Raw genomic sequence first — 27429 nt, forward strand, 5'->3', positions numbered from 1 at the left:
CATGTATTACCAAACTCTGCATCCATAGCTGGCTGCATGAGTCACTCCACAACAGCAGGAGCATCAGTCGGAGTATCAACATTTTGGGGAGTCGCGGCACTTGCTCCGCGGCCGTGGCACCACAATAGCATGGTGGTCACACATGCCTGCACTGTCCACGAGAATCACCTCCGCTTGGCTTCCGAGAGGGCGAATTCCAGGTGATTCGGTCTGACGTGAGTGCATGCATGGTACCATCACCGTCGGTCGAGTTGACGTGGCGACTGCTGTTGTGTGTGCAGCGGTTCTGTGTGAAGGAATGCAGCATCTAAAGTACGTGGTGTGCTCGCTCATCGTGGTCACCTCGCTCATCGTCCTCATCTTCATGATGACGATCCTGCAAGAGCACACGACGAGGTGGAGCACGGTCGGAATCGATTTGACCGTCTACAGAAGTGCGCTCGGAGGGAATGGCGCCGCGCACCCCGCCGGAGACGAGGAGCAGGTCCGCCAGCGGCTCAAGCCCAACGCGCAGATGTGAGTCCCGTGATTGCGTCTTCCTCTGTTCCCACTCCACGGGAATTTTGTTTTGTGGGGGCTCTTGTTTACCCCTGCAGGGCCGGCGCTTCGGGGCATGTCCTGGGATGGGCCCTGGCCACCAAATGTCCCTGTGTGGCCCACCCGGTTCACTCTTCTCCAATGCACCCCCCAACCCCAACCGAGACGATCTGAAGCTGGGCGTAATTTGCCTGTCCACACCCATCCCCAATCTGTCGAGATGGGGGGCTGGAGCACAGGGGGTGGGGGGGGGGGGCTATCACGTCATGGTAGTGGTGATGTGGGGAGCTGGGAGTGCAGTGGTTAGTGCACTGCACTCCAAACCGACTTCGATTTTCCACTCACGACCAACAATAGTGGCAAATATTTCAACCAGTCGGGCCTCTCCCAAATCGACTCACTCTTAAATTAGTTCCTAATATGGAATGTAAACATTATCATTGGAGAGACAAAGGCGGCTGGGCGTGTCTCCCGCATGCCTGTGTATCCCACAGTCAATCGCGACACCTGTGTAATGAGTGGTCTCCGACACGGTAAGCAACTTCAGTCGTTTACTCAATAAAAGCTCGGTACAGCCACGTTGTCTCCGTCTCTTTCTTTTACGGACGTCCACCCCTCGTGTGGCTACGCTGCCCCGCGCCACGTGGCGCTCACCCGCTCACCAATGCACCGCTGCTGGCTGATGGTGCGCTAGGGAGCAGTTGAGCGGCTGGAGCACGAGCCGCCACGTGGCCATTGTAGATGGCCACGTGGCCATTGTAGATGGAGGGGCAGCAGCGACGGGGAGCTCCTCTTCAGTCTTCAGCACCGACCTCTCGTGCTGCTCCGTGTCCCGCTTATATCCCCCCTCCGGAGGATAAGCCCCGCCTCTGGTCACGCCCCTCCTGGAACCTTCCCGAACGTTCCAGAGGCTTCCCTGGTGGAGCCGCCTGTACAAACTTAGTAATCATTGGAAAGATGTTATCAACCATGCAAAAAAGACGTAACTACACATTTTTTGGACCATCTTATCTGACAGGCACTATTTTACTTTACCGAATGTTAACATCCCCAGCGTTTAACAGTACTCTCTTTATTGTCAGCCAACACTGGTATAAACATGGACATTTCCGTTTCTTTTCTATCATGTGCATCCACAGTGACTTGCGCACAAACACGTCCACGCCAAGGACGCCCACGAGTACCTCGCGCCCTCTTTTAGCCCCCCCCCCCTCCCGATACGTTCCATTCATTGGCTACCACATTCTGATAAGCTCCTCCCCCCCTCTCCTCCCCCTTAACTTGTATTTAAGGGCTTGCATCTTGAATCCCTGCCTCACTTGATGCAGCAAATCTAGCTGTGACAGTCCCACCTGATGACGGAGACTTGTGTTGCCTCCGAAACGTCGTGATTTTATTGTTTTATTTTTATTAAATTCTTTTCCATTTTTTTACCTACGTGACTTTACCGAAAGAACTAAGAGTATGGACTGTATAAGTAATGTATGCCCACCCCGATAATCCAGGCGATGGTGCTCTCATTACACCTGTATTCAAGCTGCTGTGTCTCTGTTGGTGTATGTGCGGTTCGCCAACTCAGACATCAGCAGACATCACTGCCGCCTCTAGCACCTTGCCTTCTGACGATGCTACGGATTTGTTCTTTCTTTCTCCAAAGCGACACCACCACCAACAGATTAGACAATACCCTCCTCAAGTAACCATTATATATTATTTCGGTCTTTCAGTAAAGTCACGTAGATAGAACAATAAAATAATGAAAATAAAAATGAAAATAAAGTGAATAAAAAAATGATTAAAATATCACGACTTTTCGATCACAACACAGGCAATCGTCGTCAGGTGAAAAAGGAGGGGGAAAGCTGCTGAGGTAGGCTGTTTAAAAGGTTTGAAATAGGTGTAGCCCAAGGGTCATAAACGAAGTGGGCGGGGATAGTGATGTTAAAGTGAGAAGGATTAGCATGTCAATGTAAGAGATTAGCATGTCAATGTAAACGGCGGCTTTGTTAGTGTGAACCTGTAAATATAAAATCAGAGAGTCGAAAATAACTGCTAACATCGGAAGGTAGGCTGGAAACATCACAGCCAGTTATGACTTCAACTGGTTAATAACGTCCTTCCAATGATTGCCCAATTTGTACCCATCTTCTTGGTTGAAATTGTGTCTGTGTCTATATATCTGGATGGCTTCATGAACAAATCTTTGTTAATAGCCTGTGGGTTTGCAGAGTACCCTCGTCTTGGAGAAATCAATGTTGTGTGTGTCCACAGCGTTGAAACAATGATCCGCCACCTCCGAGGTGTTGGTTCTGCCGTGTTTCAAATCCGTTTTGTGTTCGCGAATCTGGTCTGAGACACGTCGCTTCGTTTCATCAATGTAACTGCTGTCGCAGACACAACTCAGCTTATAGACACCAGGACATTGCATGTCCGGAATTGCATCCTTCACTGATGGGATAAAATCAGGGATTTTGTGTACTGTATTGAACCGAACTTGGATCTTGTTTTTGTTCAAAATTTTGCAATCCTTTTGGCAACCCCTGCTATGTATGGTAAGGTGATGGTTTTGATTGGGTCCTCAGATGGTTCTCTACCCATGGTTGGGGATGCAGCTTTGCGGATTGTGCGGTCAGAATGTCCATTCCTCCTGAGAGCCTGGCATACGTGTTCAAGCTCACTGGCTAGGTTGTGCTGGTCGTAGATGCAATGGGCCCTATGGTGTAGTGTTTTGACGAGGGAATTCTCTTGGGCTGGATAGTGGTGGGAGTCAGGCTTTAGATAGGAATCCGTGTGGGTAGCTTTTCTATAGACAGAGTGTCCCAACGAGCCATCAGGTTTCTCGATCAAAACATCCAGGAATGGTAGTTTGCCATCATTTTCCACTTCCATGGTGAATTTGATAGATGGGTGTAAGGAATTGATGTGGTTGAGAAATGAGGCCAGATGACGAATGTGTCATCTATGTATCTCTTCCACAAGGAAGGATGTCGGGTGGATGTCTGGATGTCGTCTGTCTCAAATTTCTCCTTGAAAATGTTCGCTACCACTGGTGATAGCGGAGAGCCCATTGGGGTACCTTCATTCTGTGTGTAGAAAGTACCAATCCAGGTGAAGTAAGTGTTGGTACGACAGTGCCTTACCAACGAAGAACATCAGGATCCAATGCCCGTTGGACTAGGTCTTCAATGATTGCAATAGTATCAGGTACGGGTACCTTGGTGAAGAGGGAGACTACATCGAAAATGACAAGCAAATCCCTCGGGGACAGTGATATGTCCTTGATTTGTGAAACCAAGTGGGCCGAATTAAATGCAGCTGAAGCGGTCTTGCCCATGAAGGGAAGCAGAGTCTCAGACAGAAATCGTGCCAGTCTGTAAGCGGGTGAGTTAATGGTGGATACGATAGGACAGAGTGGAGTACCCTCTTTATGGATTTTTGGAAGGCCGTAAAATCTGGGTGGTCTAGCAGCTGAAGGTTTTAGAGAAAGCTGTTTGGTGCGTTCGATTAGGGAAGTCGAATTAGTGATGATTTTGTTGTTTTTAGTAGCCAAGCTATTGGTAGGGTCTCTGTTAAATTTGGTATAGCAGCCACCATTGAGAAGGTCTTGGATTTCGTTGTTGTATGTGGTTTTATCTATGATGACAGTGCCTATAGAAAACCACAACAGCGGATAATTTTCTCACCTGAAGACGGACGCTTGTGTTGCGACCGAAACGTCGCGTTGTCTTTTATTATTTTTTCTATCTACGTGACTTTACCGAAAGAACCAGAGAGTACGGTAGGACTAATACCTCAGCCGTGGCTGATTATTGTTTTAATGCGGTGGGCTCACACAAAATTGATTTCTCCAAAACGAAGGTACTCTGCAAACCCACTGGCTATCAACAAAGATTTGTTCTATCTAGGTGACTTTACGGAAAGACCAAAAGAATATGAATTCCTGCAGTCACGAAAGCTTTAAGTCAAGATTTAACCATGATATAGCATGCTTTTTGAAGAATGCACCTCCTCACCATTGGTACCTCATTTGCCAGCAAAAAATATGATAATAGTTTTTTTACCCTTTTATTTGATTGGACCAATCAACTTCAAGGACAGTGCATACATTATCAGAGTTATGTTTTTTGTTTGTACTATGACTGCAGGTATTGTGGTCTATGCAAACATGACTCCTCGTAAAAAAGGTGTCAGTTTTGTTGCCAGATAAAAGGGTAAACAAACAATTATCATATTTTTTTGCTGGCAAATGAGGTTCCAATGGTGTAAATGCTTACCCCGAGCTCTCATACTCTGATGGTGCATTGTCTTTGAGCTGTGTGCCTTTTGGCGTCATCTGGTCCAACCCATGTGAGACTGGGCTCTAAGGAAAGCTGTCTCGGGTGTGGACCAATCAACTTCAAGGACAGTGCACATTATCAGAGTTGTGTTTTTGTTTGCACTATGACTGCAGGTATTGTGGTCTATGCAAACATGACTCCTCGTAAAAAAAAGGTGTCAGTTTTGTTGCCAAATAAAAGGGTAAAAGAACAATTATCAATGCACCTCCTTTTCAGTTAAATTGGCCCGGGGAGTTCAAAGTGATGGCGTACAAGACCTTTCGTTGAAGGTCAAGGCTTTGTCAATGGCAGTACCGTGGGCGCGTAGCAGCGGCCATGCAGTTGCTTCACCAAGTCGAGTGCGATGCTGTTGCGTGCAGGCATGAAATGTTGGGTGCTTTTGCAACACCCACATCACAATGCGGTCACACCTCATCACATTACCGCCCGCTTTGAGCTCTCGCGTCCCCCTAGGCCATTCAGCAGCAGCCGTGTTTCGTAACTGTGGCCCACAGTTGACGTATTTACGCTTGCTCCATCTGCACGTCCACTCACAGGCAAACGCCAGCATTGTTCAGACATTTCTTTGTTTATTATTATGTTTGACGCTATATAAAATTTAATTATTATTCATTGTGAACCATGTTACGCCGATCAAGAGTGGATTTCCTGCTCACGTCCGCATCCGAGAAGGTGCTAAGTCTCCCATTCCAAACCCTGAGATAATTACGGAAATTCTAGAGTCAGATGGTGGGAACGAGTCTATTATCCACAGGACACACGACTGGAGACTTTCTCACAAAGCGTCGCTAATGCGTTTATTTGACATTAGCTCATTCAGTAAATGGCATTTAGCATGTTTTAAATATGATTTTGACGTGTATTAGTGTTTAGTTGCATGAGTTATTGTCCAAGCCAAGTGTTTATGCTGCTGTCTTATACCGTGCATTGAGCTCCTTTGATGCAAGGAGCTCCATGAATGATTCTTCTGAGCTGTGCGGCCTCGACACGGCCCACCCGCCGCCTCTTCCTCCGGCACCACTCCCTGTTACCAGTTCCTCATTACGCATCCATTCCACACCCCTTCACTATCCCTCATCTCGAATAATAACAACGCCGTTTTCAAAAGTGTGATCACCTGCACCCTGATCATTAACACCACTCACTAAAATCCTTAATTTCACCTTAGTTCATCATCAACCGCATCGTCACCATACACCTTCGGTCATTTAGTAATTTGCATTTACATAGCCCCCGCTTTCTTCTATAATCACCCAGTCTCGTATTTCCAGGTTGAGGCCACAACACGGCTTTGATCAAGTGGATGTGTGCTGTGAAAAATCAAAACAATTCCACAAACAAACAACCTCGTATTCGACATTTCAAAATCACCCGAATCCTATGCGTGACGTTGATTTGAATGGAATTTTTTAGATTTTCTTGGTGCCAAGGAGGTCACACACCTCCTTGAGCAACCTAGACGAGAAATTCCGCCCCTGGTCAGTCAACAATTGTTCCGGCGCGCCCTTGTCAAACACGTACCCCTGGACGAAGGCCTCGTTGATAGAAGAGGCCGACTGATCGACCAAAGGCCATGCCATGGGCCAACGTGTGAGGTACTCAACACCCACCAAGAGGTATTTGTGGCCCCGTTGGGATGCAGGGAATGGCCCCAAAATGTCGAGCGCCACGAGCTCATTAACGCGAGAAACCCGGATGGACTGCAGCGGGGCCCGGTCCCGGACAACTGGGGCCTTCCTCCGCGCGCAGTCGTGGCAACCCTTCAAAACCAGTGCTACGTCACCCTCAACACCCGGCCAGTAATAGTCCCGCTTAAGGGTCAATAAGGTCTTGTGGTAGCCAAGGTGCATACGCTTCTCGTGAATGGCTCGGGTTAATTTACCACGCAGGCTAGTGGGCACAACAACACAATAGCATTCCAATTGGGCATCCCAACGCATGAGGAGTCCGTCATGCACGGCGATCGCCGAGGCAGCCGACGAAGCTGAGCTCCGGGCCTTACGCCCGACGCGGCGCCGTAGCTTCAGCAGAAAGGAATCCTCCATCTGCAAGCTGGACCATACCTCCCGGGGGAGTCCAAGGCCGAAATCCGCGGGCGCCGCCGCATCTGGAGGGGTGGCCGCCTCGGCCGACGCGACCAACTGGGCCGCGACGTCCCCTGGGGCCTTGCAACGGCTAGAGTCCAGGGCGCAAGCACACCCGCCGCCTGCCGGCAATCGGGATAAACCATCCGCATTTCCATGCTGTGTCCCCTTCCTGTGGATTACATCAAAGGGGTAATCCTGGAGCACTTCGAGCCAGCGAGACAGCTGACCCGAGGGCTGACTAATCCTCAGCAAAAGAACAAAAAATGTATAACTTTTACCTTCTTCGAATTATTCACATTTGAACATCATAAAATTCATATTTTTTTGTTCAAAAGCTCTTTAATCCTAAATATCTCAAAAAACAATAACAGATAGAACAATGGTTCTCACTTTAATTATTTTTTTTGTTTAACGCTCTATCAAACAAACGGTTTCTGGATGACACGAGGCACAAACATGCTTATGGGGCACTTAAAATCGAGATTTGGGGACCTTAAAACGAAAAATCTCGGTTTTTCTGAGTTTTCCTGTTGTTCATGTACTAAAAGCTACCTATGTCCCAAATTTCAGCTTTCTACCTCGTTGGGAAGTACCCTACAGATGTTTGAGACACACATACAGATCAAGGTCTTGATTATTATTTGATTGAATCACGCGAAACTTTTTGCCTAAATTCTATGTGGCCCAACCCATAACAAATATGCCTCACAGCCCTAATCTTCAGATGCTTGAGATCTCCTGGGCTTGGCACTGCGACACCAAATGTCATCGTGACCCACCCGCGCGTGCCCGCGGCGTCCTGCAGGCTGCTGCTGTCCTCGCCCAGGAACTCGTGCGTGTGCGAGAGACGGAACGCGCTGCAGCTGCACACCGACTATCCGCCCGCGGAGCTCAAAGCCATCAGGCTGCGACGCCATCTCCAGTTCCAGGAGTTCCTGCAGAGGTCAGCCGTGGCCTGTGCTTCAGCAGCAACTGTCATCCTACTTGCTAAATTTCGATTTAAAGCTTTCGTGACTGCAGGGATTCATTTTCTTGGTTATTTCGGTAAAGTCACGTAGAAGGGAAATAATAAAATAATAACAATAAAACATAATTATTTTATTATGTTTTATTTTTATTATTTTTTTATTATATTTTTTTATTATTATTTCAGACGCTGTCTTACCGACAGACCTGTTCTTCGCCTGAGGACGGCTGCTTGCGTTGTGGCCGAAACGTCGTGAGAATTATTTTATTATGTTTTTATTATTATTTGTTATTATTTTATTATTATTTTATTATTATTTTATTATTTCCCTTCTACGTGACTTTACCGAATCAACCAAGAAGATGTATCCTACTTGCTGTTCTGTGTAGGGTTCCCATTCGGGTTAGGTAAGGGATGGGGAGCAGTGGGGTTCGGGTGGTGTGCTGAGGACTGGGAATCGAACTCGGATCACAACTGCAACACCCGCTCACGCATCCCACCCCCCACCCGAGGGTTGCCGCCTGTTCGGGTTTGGCCCAGTCAATACGGAAATTGGAATCTGTGTTCGGGAGACAGACATTGATTTGTACCGACACAGAGACACCAACAGAGACGCGGAGACACACACAGACACGGCCATTGAGGAACTCGTGGGGACGGGCAATTTATTGTTGTGGATTTCGGCAGCGCCACTCGACTGCCCACGAGGTCAGTATAATAAAAATATCTTAAAACCTCTCTCCGCCTCGGGGCTCCGCAAGCTAGTGGGTGCTTGAGCCAGCATCAAGCCTGGATAACGGAGGAGGGTCAGGGGAATGGGTGCTGATACTTTGGCCATAAAGAAAAAACACAGAAGAAATCCTATGCAATGACAAACATAGCAACAAAATACTGGCTCGGACGTAGCCCGGATCAACAAGGTCCGTGTCTCCAATTGCCCAACCGGGTAACTAGCACAACCGGCACAGCGAGCATAAGCCCAACTTGACAACATAATACATCACAGTAGGGACATGGAATGTTAGAATGTTCCGAGCAACAGGGCAGATAAGAGTTACTCATGAGAGAAATAGAAAGGTATGAACTTTTAGGACTATCAGAAATTAGATGGACGGGTGCAGGGGAGATAGGCGAAGGTGAATTAATTTGGTACGGAGAAGAAAATCAGCAGATTTGAGGAGTAGAATTCATATAAGTTCCAGAGCAAAAACAGCTTTATTAGGATACAAACCAGTCAACTCAAGAATAATTGTTGCAGAATTCAAGGGACAACCTTTCAATATTTTTTACAAAGAGGTGCCACGGAGAAGCAGTGGCTGCGTTTTGTAAAGACGACGAAGCTGCGCCCCTACGGTGTTAGGGGCCGTCCATAAATGACGTCACGTACCTGGGGGGCGGGGGGGGGTCAGACATTTGTGACGATGTGTGACGAGGGGGGGGGGGGTGGGAAATGTGACGTCACATCAAAATGCGCAACTTTAAATAAATATAGACAACACGTTCTACTTAATTAAATAGACTTTTTAATAAATGTTTTCTCCTACAACATCAGAGTGCAGCGCCACATTAAATACGCACTACAATGACAATAGTTTAAAGCGATTTGAAGCATGTTTTATATTTTTGGAGGGGGGGGGGGCAGTGCTTTGTGACGTCATATTTGACGGGGGGGTCTGACTTTGTGTGACACCGTGTGGCGACGGATGGGAGGGGGGTCAAACATCGTCCAAAATCGCGTGACGTAATTTATGGACGGCCCCTTACATGTTCGCGACCGTGACGACCACGTGATGAGGTAAGAGGAGCCAATATCGATGCTAGCCCACTGCGTGGGGGTGGAATGCCGCACCACCACCACCACGGGGAGGGAGTCCACACAATCGCAGTAATTTGCGGCTTACCATACCTCGCCACTACGGTGCTGTGCCCCATTCATATTCCATTCAGAAGAAGAGTTGTTTGACAGTTTCCCAACCCTCGGCTTGAATGGAGTCATCCAGACGTACTCGGACAGACACACATTGTGTCACACACGCTAAGCCGTGGTATGAGTATACACTGTATTATTTGAAGGTGCTATTCATCCTAAACAAATATGTATGCACATTTCAAAGCTTACTCACCTCGGCACACTTTTCACAGAATACATTCCATCAACAAACCGTAAGATAGGAACCATTTATAGTTTAACAATCCTTACTCTTCAATTAAGACGTAATTCCTGAATGTATGCGCAATCTCCCTGTAAACGCGATTTTATGCACTTTCCGATGCACTTCTGCGGCCGTCTGGAACGCTCTTTTTTCCGATATTAGGAAGCCACTGGAGTTATGCACTTTTAAATCTAGATTTGAAAACTAATTTCTTTAGAACTGCGTTTTGTTTTTAGTTTGTTCTCCGCACATCCGATTAGCACGGTTGGATACGTATTGTTGCAATAGAAGTTCAACAATAAGCAGTGTGGGTAGCCTCCACTGAGCAGCACCAAATGACGCCTTTGGTGCTGGCCACACATACCAATGCACAAGCCTCCTGAAAGGAGTCTATGCACTCAGTCTGGCTTCCCTGCCTAGATACTCATCCTCTTCTTCTGCCACACAGCTAAGGTTCGGGGTAAAAAACTAAACTTGAATAGTGATGATGATGATATGTCCCACCTTGAGCACAGGGTCTCTGCAAACAGGGGGTTACTGTCTTCTTCTTGGTTCTTTCGGTAAAGTCACGTAGAAGGGAAATACTAAAATAATACAAATAAAACATAATAAAATACAATTCTCACGACGTTTCGGCCACAACGCAATGCTTCACAGCGGCGGCGAAAGTGGTTCCAAGCACCGTACTGCGATTGCCGGTGAAGTATTTGTAGGTTGGATGGTGGAGACTCAGAGGGTGGTCTCTCGTTGTGCGTGTGTCAGACGAGAGTCCCAGCTGAGCCAGGTGCTGGTGGCGGAGCCCAACTCGCCCCTCGCCTACCCCACTCGGGGCGTGGAGGTGCGGCCTCAGCAAAGCATCCTCATCCCCGGTACGAAGAGAGGACCCCGCGCTCCTCCTGGCCTACAGCTAGCGGTCGCAAGGAAGCCACCATTGTCATCACCCTGCCGTCATCATCACTACCACCAGCCCCACCTTCATCACCACCACCTTCATCATCACTACTACCACCATCATCGTCATCATCACCACCACCTTCATCGTCACCACCACCTTCATCAAAACCATCACCATTTCCATCATCACCATTCTCATTACCCTGCCATCGTCATTATCACCACCACCGTCATCATCGTCATCGTCTTCAACAGCACCATCGTCATGGTGATGCCAGTGTATTGTCTTTGAACCTGAGTTGGCCATGACATACATGCATGCCCATGGCAAGTGGCATCTGAACTAAGTCCGGGCAACTTTTATGTTGGCTTAGTATGAAATATATTTCGCGCTTCAATGCATCAATCGTCAGCAGCAGCGTCATCAGCAACTTGAAACTTACCCACGAACTACAACAATTGGGATCAGACGCAGTAGCGTATACCTTCTGGCAGACAGTACCCGTCTGCGATAGACAGCGCCTGTGTCACAGTCCTGCACCCTGAGCCCTGAGCCTTGTGACAACGCGCCGCACTGCAAACGCAGCAGCATCGCTTGGAACCGCACGGATGCAGTCAGCGATACGATCAGTGTGTTCCGAGTGCACTGTTTTCCGAAGAAAAATCTCTCGATGAATTGTCAGATTACGCTGTGGAGACAACGCGGCACTTGTGTTTATGAAATACTCAGTGGGTTGTTTGTTTCGGGTAAGGCCCATGGACCTATGTAGAAGCTCTTTTTCTTGGTTCTTTCGGTAAAGTCACGTAGAAGTGAAATAATAAAATAATAAAAATAAAACATAATAAAATAATTCTCACGACGTTTCGGCCACAACGCAAGCAGCCGTCCTCAGGTCAAGAACAGGTTTTCCCGACAGACCTAAACGTCGTGAGAATTATTTTATTATATTTAATTTTTATTATTTTATTATTTCCCTTCTACGTGACTTTACCGAAAGAACCAAGAAGATGAATCCCTGCAGTCACGAAAGCTTTAGATCGAAATTTAGAAGCTCTTTCTCGACGGCAACCCAGCCAACGTCACCCCAGGTAGCCTTCAAACAAGACCCCCTGGCATCCGTGCAGTGTGCGACGTGACAACGACATCGCAGCGGTGTCATCAAAGAGCGCGCACGACTGTGCACACCCTTACTGGGCACATGCACGTGTCGCACTGACAGTATACTCTGGAAAACCATGCAGATCTGTACATGTGCTACAGCCCTTTAGTCAATACACTGCTGGATGAGGGTTTCCCAAGGCCATGGTGGGTCACGGGGGTTATTTGACCATACTTCACCACGCTGGTCGAACTGGATTGGTGTAAACGGGGAAAGGACGTGGTCCTGGACGGTGAGGTCGGGGCGGCACTGCCGTCAGAGGGACGTGAGGAGGCAGCGGCAGCAGCAGCAGTAGCAGCAGCAGTAGCAGCAGCAGTAGCAGCAGCAGCAGTAGCAGCAGCAGCAGTAGTAGCAGCAGCAGCAGTAGCAGCAGCAGTAGCAGCAGTAGCAGTAGCAGCAGCAGTAGCAGCAGCAGCAGCAGCAGCAGTAGCAGCAGTAGCAGCAGCAGTAGCAGCAGTAGCAGCAGCAGCAGCAGTAGCAGCAGCAGCAGTAGCAGCAGCAGTAGCAGCAGTAGCAGCAGTAGCAGCAGCAGTAGCAGCAGCAGCAGCAGTAGCAGCAGTAGCAGCAGCAGTAGCAGCAGTAGCAGCAGCAGTAGCAGCAGCAGTAGCAGCAGCAGCGCCCTCCTGCCCTGACCCCGCTCACGTGATTCTCTCGCTCGCAGGCCTGGGGCTGTACACCGTCTCCAGAGACAAGTACGAGGTGAGTCGTCCACGTCTCCCCTCTCTGGAGTTTGCGATGCTTTGGTGATCCCTGCCCAAACTGAAAAAGGGGAGATTAATTAATGGCCCTCATGGTGGAGGTCGTTGGGCAGTGTGACAGGTTGGTGGAGGTAGTGGGGCAGGGTGAGTGGCAGGTTGGTGGAGGTCGTTGGGCAGGGTGAGTGACAGGTTGGTGGACGTCGTGGGGCAGGGTGAGTAGCAGGTTGGTGGGGGTAGTGGGGCAGGGTGAGTGACAGGTTGGTGGAGGTCGTGGGGCAGGGTGAGTGACAGGTTGGTGGAGGTAGTGGGGCGGGGTGAGTGGCAGGTTGGTGGAGGTAGTGGGGCAGGGTGAGTGACAGGTTGGTGAAGGTCGTGGGGCAGGGTGAGTGACAGGTGGAGGTAGTGGGGCAGGGTGAGTGGCAGGTTGGTGGAGATTGTGGGGCAGGGTGAGTGACAGGTTGGTGGAGGTCATGGGGCAAGGTGAGTGACAGGTTGGTGGAGGTAGTGGGGCAGGGTGAGTGGCAGGTTGGTGGAGGTAGTGGGCAGGGTGTGTGGCAGGTTGGTGGAGGTAGTGGGGCAGGGTGAGTGGCAGGTTGGTGGAGGTAGTGGGCAGGGTGAGTGGAAGGTTGGTGGAGGTCGTGGGGCAGGGTGAGTGGCAGGTTGGTGGAGGTAGTGGGCAGGGTGAGTGGAAGGTTGGTGGAGATTGTGGGGCAGGGTGACAGGTTGGTGGAGGTCATGGGGCAAGGTGAGTGACAGGTTGGTGGAGGTAGTGGGGCAGGGTGAGTGGCAGGTTGGTGGAGGTAGTGGGCAGGGTGTGTGGCAGGTTGGTGGAGGTAGTGGGGCAGGGTGAGTGGCAGGTTGGTGGAGGTAGTGGGCAGGGTGAGTGGAAGGTTGGTGAAGGTCGTGGGGCAGGGTGAGTGACAGGTTGGTGGAGGTAGTGGGGCAGGGTGAGTGGCAGGTTGGTGGAGGTCGTGGGCAGGGTGAGTGACAGGTTGGTGGAGGTCGTGGGGCAGGGTGAGTGACAGGTTGGTGGAGGTAGTGGGGCAGGGTGAGTGACAGATTGGTGGAGGTAGTGGGGCAGGGTGAGTGACAGGTTGGTGGAGGTCGTGGGGCAGGGTGAGTGACAGGTTGGTGGAGGTAGTGGGGCAGGGTGAGTGGCAGGTTGGTGGGGGTCGTGGGGCAGGGTGAGTGACAGTTTGGTGGAGGTAGTGGGGCAGGGTGAGTGACAGGTTGGTGGAGGTAGTAGGGCAGGGTGAGTGGCAGGTTGGTGGAGGTAGTAGGGCAGGGTGAGTGACAGGTTGGTGGAGGTAGTGGGGCAGGGTGAGTGGCAGGTTGGTGGAGGTAGTAGGGCAGGGTGAGTGACAGGTTGGTGGGGGTCGTGGGGCAGGGTGAGTGACAGGTTGGTGGAGGTAGTGGAGCAGGGTGAGTGACAGGTTGGTGGAGGTAGTGGGGCAGGGTGAGTGACAGTTTGGTGGAGGTAGTGGGGCAGGGTGAGTGGCAGGTTGGTGGAGGTAGTGGGGCAGGGTGAGTGACAGGTTGGTGGGGGTCGTGGGGCAGGGTGAGTGACAGGTTGGTGGAGGTAGTGGGGCAGGGTGAGTGACAGGTTGGTGGGGGTCGTGGGGCAGGGTGAGTGACAGGTTGGTGGAGGTAGTGGGGCAGGGTGAGTGACAGATTGGTGGAGGTAGTGGGGCAGGGTGAGTGACAGGTTGGTGGAGGTCGTGGGGCAGGGTGAGTGACAGGTTGGTGGAGGTAGTGGGGCAGGGTGAGTGGCAGGTTGGTGGGGGTCGTGGGGCAGGGTGAGTGACAGTTTGGTGGAGGTAGTGGGGCAGGGTGAGTGACAGGTTGGTGGAGGTAGTAGGGCAGGGTGAGTGGCAGGTTGGTGGAGGTAGTAGGGCAGGGTGAGTGACAGGTTGGTGGAGGTAGTGGGGCAGGGTGAGTGGCAGGTTGGTGGAGGTAGTAGGGCAGGGTGAGTGACAGGTTGGTGGGGGTCGTGGGGCAGGGTGAGTGACAGGTTGGTGGAGGTAGTGGAGCAGGGTGAGTGACAGGTTGGTGGAGGTAGTGGGGCAGGGTGAGTGACAGTTTGGTGGAGGTAGTGGGGCAGGGTGAGTGGCAGGTTGGTGGAGGTAGTAGGGCAGGGTGAGTGACAGGTTGGTGGGGGTCGTGGGGCAGGGTGAGTGACAGGTTGGTGGAGGTAGTGGGGCAGGGTGAGTGACAGGTTGGTGGAGGTAGTGGGGCAGGGTGAGTGACAGTTTGGTGGAGGTAATGGGGCAGGGTGAGTGGCAGGTTGGTGGAGGTCTTGGGGCAGGGTGAGTGACAGGTTCGCGGAGGTCGTGGGGCAGGGTACGGAAGGCAATTTTACCTTCAGATGATAAACATTTTTGAGGATCACCACTGCGCCGTGCCGCCCCCGTGACTCCCGTGACTCCCGTGCCCAGGTGACGCTTTGGGCCCAGCGCGGCGTGTTCGACACGGTGTCCGAGGTGGATGGGGTGGTGGTGCAGGGACTGCAGACGGAGCGCCTCTCGCTCAGCAGCCGTCACCTGCCCAGCCTCAATGTGCAGCTGCGAGCGGTCACCTACACCAACACGGCATACTTGCCCGGCACGGCCGAGACGGGTACGGCGTTAGTTTGCATCTCGCTCTCACTCTCGACGCGTGTCGCACCCCTAAACTTTCAACTGAACTCCTGAGGATGGTGTTACTCCCACGGTAAAACTGTACGTCACGTCGCACATGCAAGAATGGATCACCTCGGATTCGGGAGAATTGTATGCGACCATTATCGCGGATAGAACAAACGAGGGGGCAATACGGGACGACGGAAACCAAACAAAGGTCGTGGATTCTCCAATGAAACCGTGACCCTTAATTGTGTAACGGTGTCCAGCACGATCCCACGTGCAAACCCATGTCGCGTTCCCACGGCCACCGACAAGCTCACCGGCCTGCCGCTAGTCCTGGGCGATTTCAGAACGGCTCAAATCTTGTCACATCGCGTCGTCCAATATAACTATGAAGATTTGTAAAGTAGGGTTGAAGAGAGGCTCCCAGTGGATTAGGCCACGCTAAATAAGAGACAGGCACAGAGAGACAGACGCGGAGAGACAAACGCATCGACACGCTGTCACCCTCCTTTTTCTTCCACACTACCATTCCACTCTCTTTCCCTACTGCTGCCCCCCCCCCCCTTCCCACTCCCCTAGTGCTCATGAGGAGTGGGAGCCACAAAGCAGAGATCCCGATCCGCGTGGCGCACCCGGAGATTCCGCGCCTCTACGACGGCGGCGCGGGTGAGCGGAGGTGGAGTGTGAAGACTCTCAGCCATAGGCAGACCCAGGCACTGGCACCATCAGGGCCAGCCTTGGTGGACCAAGTTCGCCTTGTTGAACCGACAATCCTGAAGTTACGGTACTTCCCGAAGGGCATGTGGCTTATGGCGCATTGGGACCTACGGATGAAATGTGCCTTACAAATGTTAAATATTATTACATTAACCGGTCCTGGTACCTCCCATATGTTGACTCGGCCTAAAATGAGCATCTCGTGCAATGTGTTAACGTCGCCACTCAGGAAACAAAGGCAGCCGGGCGTGGTTCTGGCCACCTACCCCCTTGAGTGCCGTGCCGGCCTTCGTAGGTGCTCACTATTCGCTGAGTCTTGAGTCTTTGCATGTAAATGATTTTCGTCATAAATGTGGGGAGCAGCAGCACAGCGGATCACGCACCGCTCTGCGAACTCGGCGACCTGACTCCTGGTGACAGCGAACGTCGTCCGTGAACGATGTCGGAACACGTCCTGGGCCTCCCCGTAGTTTGGCTCGGCCTTCAACGAGTACCTTGTGCGACTTGTGATTATCAGCGCCGAGGAGAAAAATGTGGCCGGGTGTGGTTCTGGCCAAACCAGCCGCTCGTGCGCCATTAATGGGTGCTCACCAACAACACTGGCCGCACGGAGGGGTCGTGACCTTTATTATTGTGACCGCGCGCGGCCAGATGGTGACATCGGCAAACTCGTCACGGTGGTGACCAAGACTTTCCTGCGCTACGACAAGCTGAGGGGACTCATCCGCAGCATCCGCCAATTCTACCCCAACGTCACCATCATCGTGGCGGACGACTCGGACAAGACCGAGATGGTGCAGGAGCCGCGCGTGGAGCAGTACATCATGCCCTTCGGAAAGGTGGGCAGTGGCTCTGAAATCCACGTGGAGACACAGGCTGAGAGCTTTCACCATTCGTAACTGACTTCATCTTCTTGGTTCTTTCGGTAAAGTCACGTAGAATAGAAATAATAAAATAATTAAAATAAAACATAATAAAATAATTCTCACGACGTTTCGGCCACAACGCAAGCAGCCGTCCTCAGGTGAAGAACAGGTCTGTCAGAAAGACAGCGTCTGAATGAACACCACCAGGCTTGGCAGCGTATATTTAAGCTGGGTTGGAGGGGGAAGAGCGCCTTGACAAAATAATTTGCATATCAGGAGGAATTTAGCATATTTATGGGAAATGCAGGTATGTGATTAGTACTACTTATGCCCGTGCATTATGCAGGATTAGTAGCATCAAAGGGAGGGGATATATACGCTGCCAAGCCTGGTGGTGTTCATTCAGACGCTGTCTTTCTGACAGACCTGTTCTTCACCTGAGGACGGCTGCTTGCGTTGTGGCCGAAACGTCGTGAGAATTATTTTATTATGTTTTATTTTTATTATTTTATTATTTCCATTCTACGTGACTTTACCGAAAGAACCAAGAATATGAATCCCTGCAGTCACGAAAGCTTTCAATCGAAATCGTAACTGACTGTCGCGACCTTGAAAATGCTTGCCTCGATAGATCGTGCTACTTTATGTATACAGGCACTTACCATGTTTGATCATCCTCGGTGCACTGCCGTCTTGTGACTAGTCACGTGACTAAATTATCGGAACGTATATGTTTATTCGGCCAATATTCATCATTGATTTTTGGGTTAGGCTAGGAAATGATCCTGTCCAATTGTGTTATGTAAACCTCCACCACCAAATGCAGCCACGCGCGCGCACGAGCGTTAAACACGCCAATTACAATTCCAGCTCATACACGGGGGAAGGTAACTAACAATGCTCACAACCAGATGTAGCAGCGACCAGGTACGCACGTCTCGTTAAAAACTGCATCAAAAATCATCAGGATATAAGATCCAGGTAGTCGAAATGAAAATCATGAACGAAGAGTGGCCGACGTTTTTGCGCAAGTGAATGACCAAATTAAAGCAACAAACGAAAGACTTGACTCAGTTGCATAACTCGTCATCGACCGGACTAAGACTAGGACTCAAATAAACACAATGCTGACTTAACACTGCCCTCTTGTACCCGATCAGTACGGCCAGAATGTTAGGTCTCGCGTGATCGTACAAAATTAACCCGCGGGCCATAGGCCCCCCCGCCTTCAATGTGACGCTCTGCTGCCTGCAGCCCATCCAGAGGGCCTCACACAGCAGATGGCTTCGCGTGTTCCCCTGCTCGCTCCGCCCAGGGCTGGTTCGCCGGGAGGAACTTGGCGATCTCCCAGGTGACCACCAAGTACCTGCTGTGGGTGGACGATGACTTCCTGTTCACGGAGGGCACGAGCTTGGAGCGTATGGTGGAGGTGCTGGACAAGACGCTGTTCGACGTCGTGAGTTTTCCTCTCGTGCCGTGATTGCCACGCGCGAATAATCGTTATCTTAATAATTATCAGCGCAATCGAGTGGCGAGCGTGGTACTGCCGCTGAGCCACTACTCCACATTCGCAGTGTGACTCGGTGTGACGCTGTGCGACACGGTGTGACGCTGTGTGATACAATGTGATACTGTGCGACGCGGTGCGATGCTGTGCGACGCGGTGTGACACAGTGATGCTGTGTGACACAGTATGACGCTGTGCAACACGCTGTGGCATGGTGTGACACGGTGTGACGCTGTGTGACATGGTGTGATACTGTATGGCAAGGTGTGATGCTTGATCCTGTGTGAAACGGTATGATGCTGTGTGACACGGTGTGACACGGTGTGACATGGTGTGACGCGGTGTAACATGGTGTGACGCTGTGTGATGTGATGCTGCGTGACACAGTGTGACATTGTGTGACGCGGTGTGACGCCGTGGGACACGGTATGGCACTGTGTGACACTGTGCGACATGGTGTGACGCTGTGACATGGTATGACGCAGTGACACTGTGACATGGTGTGACGCTGTGCGACACGGTGTGAGGCTATTTGACGCCGTATGACACTGTGCAACACTGTGATGCAGCGTGACGCTGTCACGTGGTGTGACTGTGACGGTGTGACACTGTGACGCAGTGTGATGCTGTCACGTGGTGTGACAGTGTGATACTGTGACGCAGTGTGACGTGATGATGCGGTGTGTGACGCAGTGTGACGCTGTGCGCTGCCAGGGCCACCCCGAGCCCCACTGCCTAGGCTCGGTGAGGCCTGCTGCATTGAAGCCTCTTAATATCCTGTCTGGGTGCATAAAACACTTACAATTGTAGTGGTGATACGCGCTGGGGTAGGGATCGCGTGCCAGCGCGTAGTGATTGGCTGTGTGTGTGGTGATGCGCGCTGACGGTGAAGGATCAGGGGTCAGCGCGGGGTCGTGGGTTATGTGGTGCTGATTGGCTGTGTGCCGGTGACGCGCTAGAGAGGGAGTGATCGGGTGGCAGCGCGGCGTGATTGGTTGGGTAGTGGTAACACGCGCTGGGGAAAACGGATCGTAGGAACAGCGCGTCGTGATTGGTTAACTAAGGAGCGATGCTCACGTCGAGGTCCGCATCCGCTCCGTCTCCCGTGAGCGGGGACTATATAAGGTGATGCACACAGGCGCACGGGGAGAGTGTAACCAGCGAAGACTGAAGACGGAGAGGAAGAGATAGGGCCCTGTGGTACCTAGTCCCGCTGTCCTGTAGGGACCGGGACTCTGTGTAACCCAGAGGCGGAATGCAGTGTGAGCATGCAGTGTGAGCATGCAGTGTGAGCATGCAGTGTGAGCATGCAGTGTGAGCATGCAGTGTGAGCATGCAGTGTGAGCATGCAGTGTGAGCATGCAGTGTGAGCATGCAGTGTGAGCATGCAGTGTGAGCATGCAGTGTGAGCATGCAGTGTGAGCATGCAGTGTGAGCATGCAGTGTGAGCATGCAGTGTGAGCATGCAGTGTGAGCATGCAGTGTGAGCATGCAGTGTGTGTAGCCAGAGGCATAGGGTCTACACGAGTTAAGTGAAGTGTGTGTAGCCAGAGGCATAGGGTCTACACGAGTTAAGTGAAGTGTGTAGTCAGAAGAATAGAGACCACACGTTGTATCGAGACAGTAGTCAGAAGAATAGAGACCACACGTTGTATCGTGACAAGTCAAGATTTAATAAAAAGTAAAGTGTGTTACCCGTCAAGGAGTTTCCTGCCGTCATTTCCAATACTTCACAATTACTGAATAACTTTTGCGTTGACGTAAGCATGTTGACAGAAGTAAAATCAAGGAAAGTTGTGGAATTCTGGTTAATCAAATTAAGATGGCACTAAAGCCTTTTCCAGAAATACTTCAGCATGGCCAACTTGCTTTTGATTATACTTGGTTAATATTTTACAGCACTGTCCGGGTGGGTACAGGGAGATCCAGCACCAATTCAGATATCACTTGCCACTGATAACAAAATAGCAGCCGTGGCAAGGAACTGAACTCGGGGTGCGTGGGTAAACCACTGAATGAGTGCTCCAATACTAGACGTGGGGAGCGGTAGTGTAGCGGTCGATTGACGTTTCGGACCTTTGGGTCCCGTGCTCAGCATCTGGACATCTGTGAGAAAGAGCTTTCTGGCTCATCGGGATTCCTGCAGAATAAATAAAGATGATCATCATTCTGCACTCCGTGAAAGCAAAACTCTCTCCGGCGCCAGGTGGGTGGCAAAGTCGCCAACAACGCGTTCCAGCACAAGCTGAAGGTGGTGGCGGGCAGCCCCGAGGAGGGCGACTGCCTCTTCCGCCTCTCGGGCTCCTACCAGCAGCTGGACGGCTTCCCCAGCTGCGACATCGTGGACGTCGTGGTCAACTTCTTCATGGCGCGCACCACGAGCGTGCGCGCTGTGGGGTTCGACCCCCAGTTCAGCCGCGTGGGCCACACGGGTACCGGCCGCACCCACGCCACGCGCGCCCACCGCACGATTACGGGGCCGTCCATAAATGACGTCACGCACCTATGGGGGGGGGGGGGGTCAGACATTTGTCACGATGTGTGAGAAACGTGACGTCACATCAAAATGCGCAAATTTAAATAAATATAGACAACACGTTCTACTTAATTAAATAGACTTTTTAATAAATGTTTTCTCCTACAACATCAGAGTCCAGCGCCACATTAAATACGCACTTTACAATGACAATAATTTAAAGCGATTGAAGCATGTTTTTTTTTGGGGGGGGGGGGGGCAGAGCTTTGTGACGTCATATTTGAGGGGGGGGGGGGTCTAACTTTTTGTGGCGCCGTGTGACGAAGGGGGGGATGTGAAAATCGTCCAAAATCGCGTGACGTCATTTATGGACGGCCCCTACCAGTTTCAACGCCGCTTTTTTTTAAGGAGTGTGCTTTGGAGTTATCACAGGCGACGATGCTATGCTTCCCCAGTCACTAATTAGTGGTGTAATATTTAATACTTGGTCCACGATACCAGCACGCAATGGCCTCCTGTTCTTCAAGTAACGTTACGGGATATTTACCCCCATCCACTGTGGACGCGTGTTTATTGTTGGTGCACACCCCACAGTGTTAACCAGGGAGGCCTGCTGGTTTCCAACCGATAACCTTTACAAGAGGTGGATGTGTCGTGACGATGGGAGATGGGCACGGCACGGTATGGGGTAACACAGTAGAAGCAGGATATAGGGACACCTAAGGACAGTTCTGATATAAGCAACACGTGCTTACATGACATTTACAATCTGAGTACGACGTTTCGCCAGTAATCACAACAAGCTGCATCAGGCGACAGTCAATCTGAAACGTCGCACTCAGATTGTAAATGTCGTGGCTTGGCTCTCCAACACACACCGGTGTGCTGTACTGGTGACGAATTGGCCACGTTCTGTTTACGTGTCAAACCTTACTAGTTGGCTGTGTCGGGTGGTGGCGGGTTTTAACGACACATTTATATATTTACTCGCTCTAACCCCAAAAAAACCTCTTATACATTTGCCTTTGCTCCTGGGTTCGATTCCTGACTCAGACGCCTTTCTGAGTGGAGTTTGTATGTTCTCCCCATTCTGCACGGATTTCCTCCGTATTCTCAAGTTTTTCCTCCCAGAGCTAAAACAAGAAATACAAATTCAATGTAACTGGTCTTGGCCAAAACATCCCAATGCTGAAAAGTCACCTACAATATGAGACATCTCCTTTACCAGTGGCAAAATATAGTAATAGGTTTTTTACCCTTTCAACTGGTACAAAACTGACACCTTTATACAAGGCATCATGTTTCCAATAACCACAACACAAGAAGTCAAAATGCAAACAAAAAGAAACAACTCTGATAATGATATGCACTGTCCTTGAAATTGATTGGTCCACACCCGAGACAGCTTTTCTTAGAGCCTAGTCTTAGAGCCTAGTCAATGGAGACTAGGCTCTTCAAGGACAGTGCATATCATTATCATCATCAGAGTTGTTTCTTTTTGTTTGCATTTTGACTGCTTGTTTTGTGGTTATTGCAAACATGATGCCTTGTATAAAGGTGTCAGTTTTGTACCAGTTGAAAGGGTAAACACCTATTACTATAAGTCACCTACAACTTATTGAATAGGGATCACACACAGCACCGTGCCAGCCTCAACTCAACACCGCGATTTCACAATTCCGACGATCCATTCAGGAATCACGACTCAAGGCCAGGCACCCGCAATAGCGCAATTCTCTGCTGGGCGCTTTTCCTTCCTGAGTGTGTGATATTTTTAAATCCTTTATATTAAGTTCGCGTGCTTGCTTGCTTGCTTAGGACCGTGCGTGCTTGCTTGCTTGCTTGCGTGCTTGCTTTCTTGCTTAGGACCGTGCAAATCTTTCGCTAGTTTTTTAACCCACTTCCCGTGATCCAATCGAGCTGACATTTTCCACACAAACTCGTTGTGCGAAACAATTAATGCTCGTGAAAAAAAAATTCCCAAAATTGTACACTTTTAGGCAAAAAAAATGATTTTACATATATTCAAATATAACTCATTCATGTCTTTGGCTGAACGTAACAGTGTAAGAGCCCAGAGCGTAACCCCTCCACAGGCCGTGGCGGAGTAGCGCAGTTGGTAGCGCCCTCGCTTCCCATGCCAAAGGTCGCGGGATCGATCCCCGCGTCCTCCACAGGCGAATATATTTTTAAATCCTTTATATTAAGTTCGCTGCCACGCATATAAAGGATTTATAGTGAAAAACTTTGTTTTTACGGGTTATAATTATTATTAAATCCTTTATATTAAGTTCACTTGCTTGCTTGCTTACGACCGTGCAAATCTTTCGGTCGTTTTTTAACCCACTTCCCGTGATCCAATCGAGCTGACATTTTGCACACAGATTCGTTGTGCGTGACAATGTATTTTCGTGAAAAAATGTTCAAAAATGTTACACCTTTTCGGAAAAAAAATGTATATTTAATTACCAATTGCTTAATGGTGGCAGACAATCATCTGACCCATAGGTGGCAGCCATCTCAAGCCAGAGGACGAGAGGACTCTAGCCGCCCGTTTCAAAGACCAATGTGGGCTGGGTTGTGGCCCATTGAACACGCATATAAAGGATTTATAGTGAAAAACTTTGTTTTTACGGGTTAATTTTTTGAACCCCTCACAGAGTTTTTTATCGACGGGCTGGGCAAGCTGCGCGTCGCCACGTGCAGCGACGTCTCCATCGGACACGCAGCCAAGATGCCCGGATCCCAGCAGAAGTACAACAAGTTCCGCCGAGCGCCTGACGCCCACAGTCGCACGGTGCGCGCTCTCTTCTTCAAGAACCACCTCAAGTGTTACGACCTGTAGTCACGTCTTCACTGCTGGCAGCACTGGATGTTAGGAATCCAAAGATGGGGTCGCTGCCTTATTATCCACAGGAGACCGATCCCAAGGTCAAATAATTCCACCAGATCTCGGTACGATTCAAATCCGAACATGTCGATTCCCAGGACTGTCTGGGTCAAACCCAGACAGGTGGCTACCCTGTAGCCAAGAACCTCACATGGTTGTTGGGACTTGATTTGTACCGAGACCTGGTGCCGGCATCGTGTTGTGTTGTGTTGAACTCCGTTGCAGTGCACGGCATAGACTTGGGCTGAGAGACATGTTTGGGTTTGGTCTGCAGTGGAAAAGGTGGCAGGCCTAGGGTGCACATGGGGCTATAGTTCAGGGCCAGATTAAGGTCCTTCTAAGCCTTCAGTGATAACTGTCCACAGTTGCTGCTGCCCCAGGTTACGACTACCGCTGCTGTCATTGTTTCACGCCTACTTTGTCCTGCCGCTGGGCAGATGTCGTTACTGCTGATACGTTCATTATTTAGTCTGTGCCCTCATCCGATGGGAGTCTGCCGTGTGCCGCAGAGAGGCAGATCTGATTTGAAATGATTGAGAAGAAAAACAAGGTAAACTTTCAAATATTGAGCGAAAAATGGTCAACAATGTTTTACTATCATTATCATCAAATCACGCAGCTTTAAAAGAATGCTGTTCATTTTCATCAATTTCAATGACCGGACAGGACGACCGCATGGCAAGTGCCATATAGATTTTTTTCATTAAGGCTTAAAGATTTGTTTGACTTATTTTCGGTGTAATATGCCTCACGAGTCACCGATTTTCTACCACCCCAAAGAAATTGCAACGAGCAGCCATTCGAATATATTTATTCAAGAAGATATCTTGGTTACATTGTTTTTATCATACAAACAAAAAAAGTCAACATTGTTTTTCGTAGGCCCTTTAGTTTATTGGATAATACCGCACTGGGCGAGGTTTGCAGGCTTGCATCGCAGTTCATCATTATCAGGGACTTGAACTTGTCACTTGAAGCACAATCGTTGTGAAAACGGTCTCGTGATTTATTTTTATGTCGAAAATGATTGTCGACAGCAATGGTGTGAATGTGTGTACGAAACTGCTTGCGGCGTGGACGTTATTGCCTGCATCAGTCACGGCTGCTGCAATGCGTTCCCTCCAGCCATTTACACGCGTGGCCACGTTTACACGCGTGTTTGTTTTACCGATGGATGCAGTACTTTAAATACAAGGTGTGATTTTGTTGGCTCAGGTTAGAACTCAAGAGACCAAGATACATTTTATTTGCAAGTGGCCCGGAGCATTAGTCTGCCGGCAGGGGGCGATGATTGCTACTGCTGTGATCCCAGTTTAGTAATTTGCGGTGGCTTTTTTGGAATTTGGCAAATGAACCTTATGGCGGGACCCCGGGGTCCCGAATAAATGGAAGTCAAAATCGTAATTAATTTATGTTTGCCGACTCCGTTCCAACCGCGCACATAAACGCCGCGACCCACCTGGTGCAGATCATTCTGTTGCCGTGTCGTGTCCAAGCACAGCGAGGACGAATGCGCAGAAGAGCTGAACTAGCGAACGCACTCCATGCTCGGGTATGGGCAGGAGCATGTCTTATGCAAAGCTGATCAAACTGCCTACACGACTTAAGTCCTTTGTCGTAACGGTGTGCATAATACAGTGAAATTGCTCTCTTCATTATTATGTGACCTACCAATGTCTGCAGCCAGCATCAATCGATGACAATCCTTTCACCTGCAGATATTTAACAGATGAGATGCGTTGCACCGTTTATTCCTCCTGTTTGATAATACTTCTCTTGTCCGTATGCATCTGTGCAGATAGTTTTGTTTTGCAGTTAAGCCATAGTCCCCACATACCGTTCGTATCAATGATAAGAGTACCGGTGACCCACTACTCTGTAGAGTAACATTGCTATAAACGCTTGTTGCAATATGAACAGCGCATTGAAAACGCGTACTATTTTATGTACTGTTTACAAAGCGTGTTCACAAATCCACACTGAGAAACACGATGATTGGCAGAGGGGTGTACATATTTTTTTTGATAGTGTATTTAAATAGAGGTACGGCGGGTAAATAGTTTTCAGTTTTAAAAGGCATAGTTTAACAAGACAACACTTGCCACCATCCTTCAAACCCATTGGTGAAAAAGTCAAGTTTTGTTGACATTATGTTTATGCGAGAGCCGGGGACTTATGGGACCCCGGGGTCTCGCCATGATGTTAAAATGTGAACTTAATGCCAATGTGCTCTGGGTTCAGAAACCAAACTCGCTTGGATTTGCTTCAATATTTTCAGGTAGTACTGATCAAAACCTCAAGTCATAAATAATTAAATGGTATGCACTTAATTCTAGATTTGAAGCTTTCGTGACTGCAAGGATTCATATTCTTAGGTTTTTTCGGTAAAGTCACGTAGGTAAAAACATTAAAATTAATAAAAGTAAAATAAAATAAAAATCACGACGTTTCGGAGGCAACACAAGCTTCCGTCTTCAGGTGGAACCGTCACAGCCACGACAGCTGTATCAAGTAAATGAGAGATTGCAGGAGCTACCACTCCGTTTATATAATGGTTGGAGAGGGGGGAAGGGCCAAGTACAGCACACTTTTTATTCATATGGTAAGGTGAGGCTTAAGAGGGTGAGCCTTTGTTATGGTTTGTGACAACTAAACATGGTGAACATGGTAAACATGGTACACCTGTAATAGTTGTCTGTCAAATAATAAATAAGATTGGTCAAATAAGTGTAGTTAAATCTTTTTTGCATGGTTAATCACATCTTTACAATGATTACTCAGCTTGTAACCATCATCACGGTTGAAATTACTTTTATTAATTTTAATGTTTTTACCTACGTGACTTTACCGAAAAAACCTAAGAATATGGTATGCACTTCCCTGAAGTTTCTATCTATAATATATAATGTAACCAATATCCATGTTTTACTCTGGGAACTCGGGAAATTAACATGTATTTGGTAGTAGAGTAGTTCAACTGCTGTAAGTGCATTTATTGAGAATGATCAAGTGTTTAAAAAAATAAGTAATATTATTAAGTTGCCGTGGTGTTGTCGATTCACATGATACAAATTAATAAAGTGCAGCTCACTGTGGCTTGTTTATAAACTTTCATTTCTGAAGATGTGCGCATCAGCCTCTTGGTCTGATGCGGTTGAGAGCGAATGAGTGGTCAGCACCCGCCGAGTGCCAAGATAGCAAGTCTCCGAGCAGTAAACGTTGACAACATTGATCCAGGATGGCCCTCTGCTGTCAGAGCCGTGTTACTCCACTCGAGACGAAACTTTCAAAAGCCCAAGATGCATTTTTTCGATTTAAAGCTTTCGTGACTGCAGGGATTCATCTTCTTGGTTCTTTCGGTAAAGTCACGTAGAAGGGAAATAATAAAATAATAAAATTTTCATATAATAAAAGAATAATATATTACTTTATTATTTCCCTTCTACGTGACTTTACCGAAAGAACCAAGATGAAGCCCAAGATGGTCGAATGTGCAGGCGTGCACCAACCCAGTCG

At 49.3% G+C, this 27429-nt stretch overlaps 1 protein-coding gene across 1 annotated transcript in view; it reads left to right on the forward strand.

Moving 5' to 3' along the window:
• Positions 1-27196, forward strand: part of LOC144946189 (beta-1,4 N-acetylgalactosaminyltransferase 1-like) — a 47185-nt gene extending 19989 nt beyond the window's left edge. The window contains exons 2-11 of the mRNA XM_078875016.1: positions 282-516; positions 7767-7904; positions 10844-10950; positions 12797-12834; positions 15269-15449; positions 16037-16123; positions 16826-17013; positions 18356-18496; positions 20754-20979; positions 23684-27196. Coding sequence (XP_078731142.1) covers positions 299-516; positions 7767-7904; positions 10844-10950; positions 12797-12834; positions 15269-15449; positions 16037-16123; positions 16826-17013; positions 18356-18496; positions 20754-20979; positions 23684-23868 — 1509 coding nt within the window. The 5' untranslated portion in view covers positions 282-298 and the 3' untranslated portion in view covers positions 23869-27196. The remainder of the gene's footprint in view (positions 1-281; positions 517-7766; positions 7905-10843; positions 10951-12796; positions 12835-15268; positions 15450-16036; positions 16124-16825; positions 17014-18355; positions 18497-20753; positions 20980-23683) is intronic.
• The last annotated feature ends 233 nt before the right edge of the window (positions 27197-27429 follow it).

Source organism: Lampetra fluviatilis, chromosome 40, assembly GCF_964198595.1.
Source record: "Lampetra fluviatilis chromosome 40, kcLamFluv1.1, whole genome shotgun sequence".
NCBI classification, from domain to species: Eukaryota; Metazoa; Chordata; class Hyperoartia; order Petromyzontiformes; family Petromyzontidae; genus Lampetra; species Lampetra fluviatilis.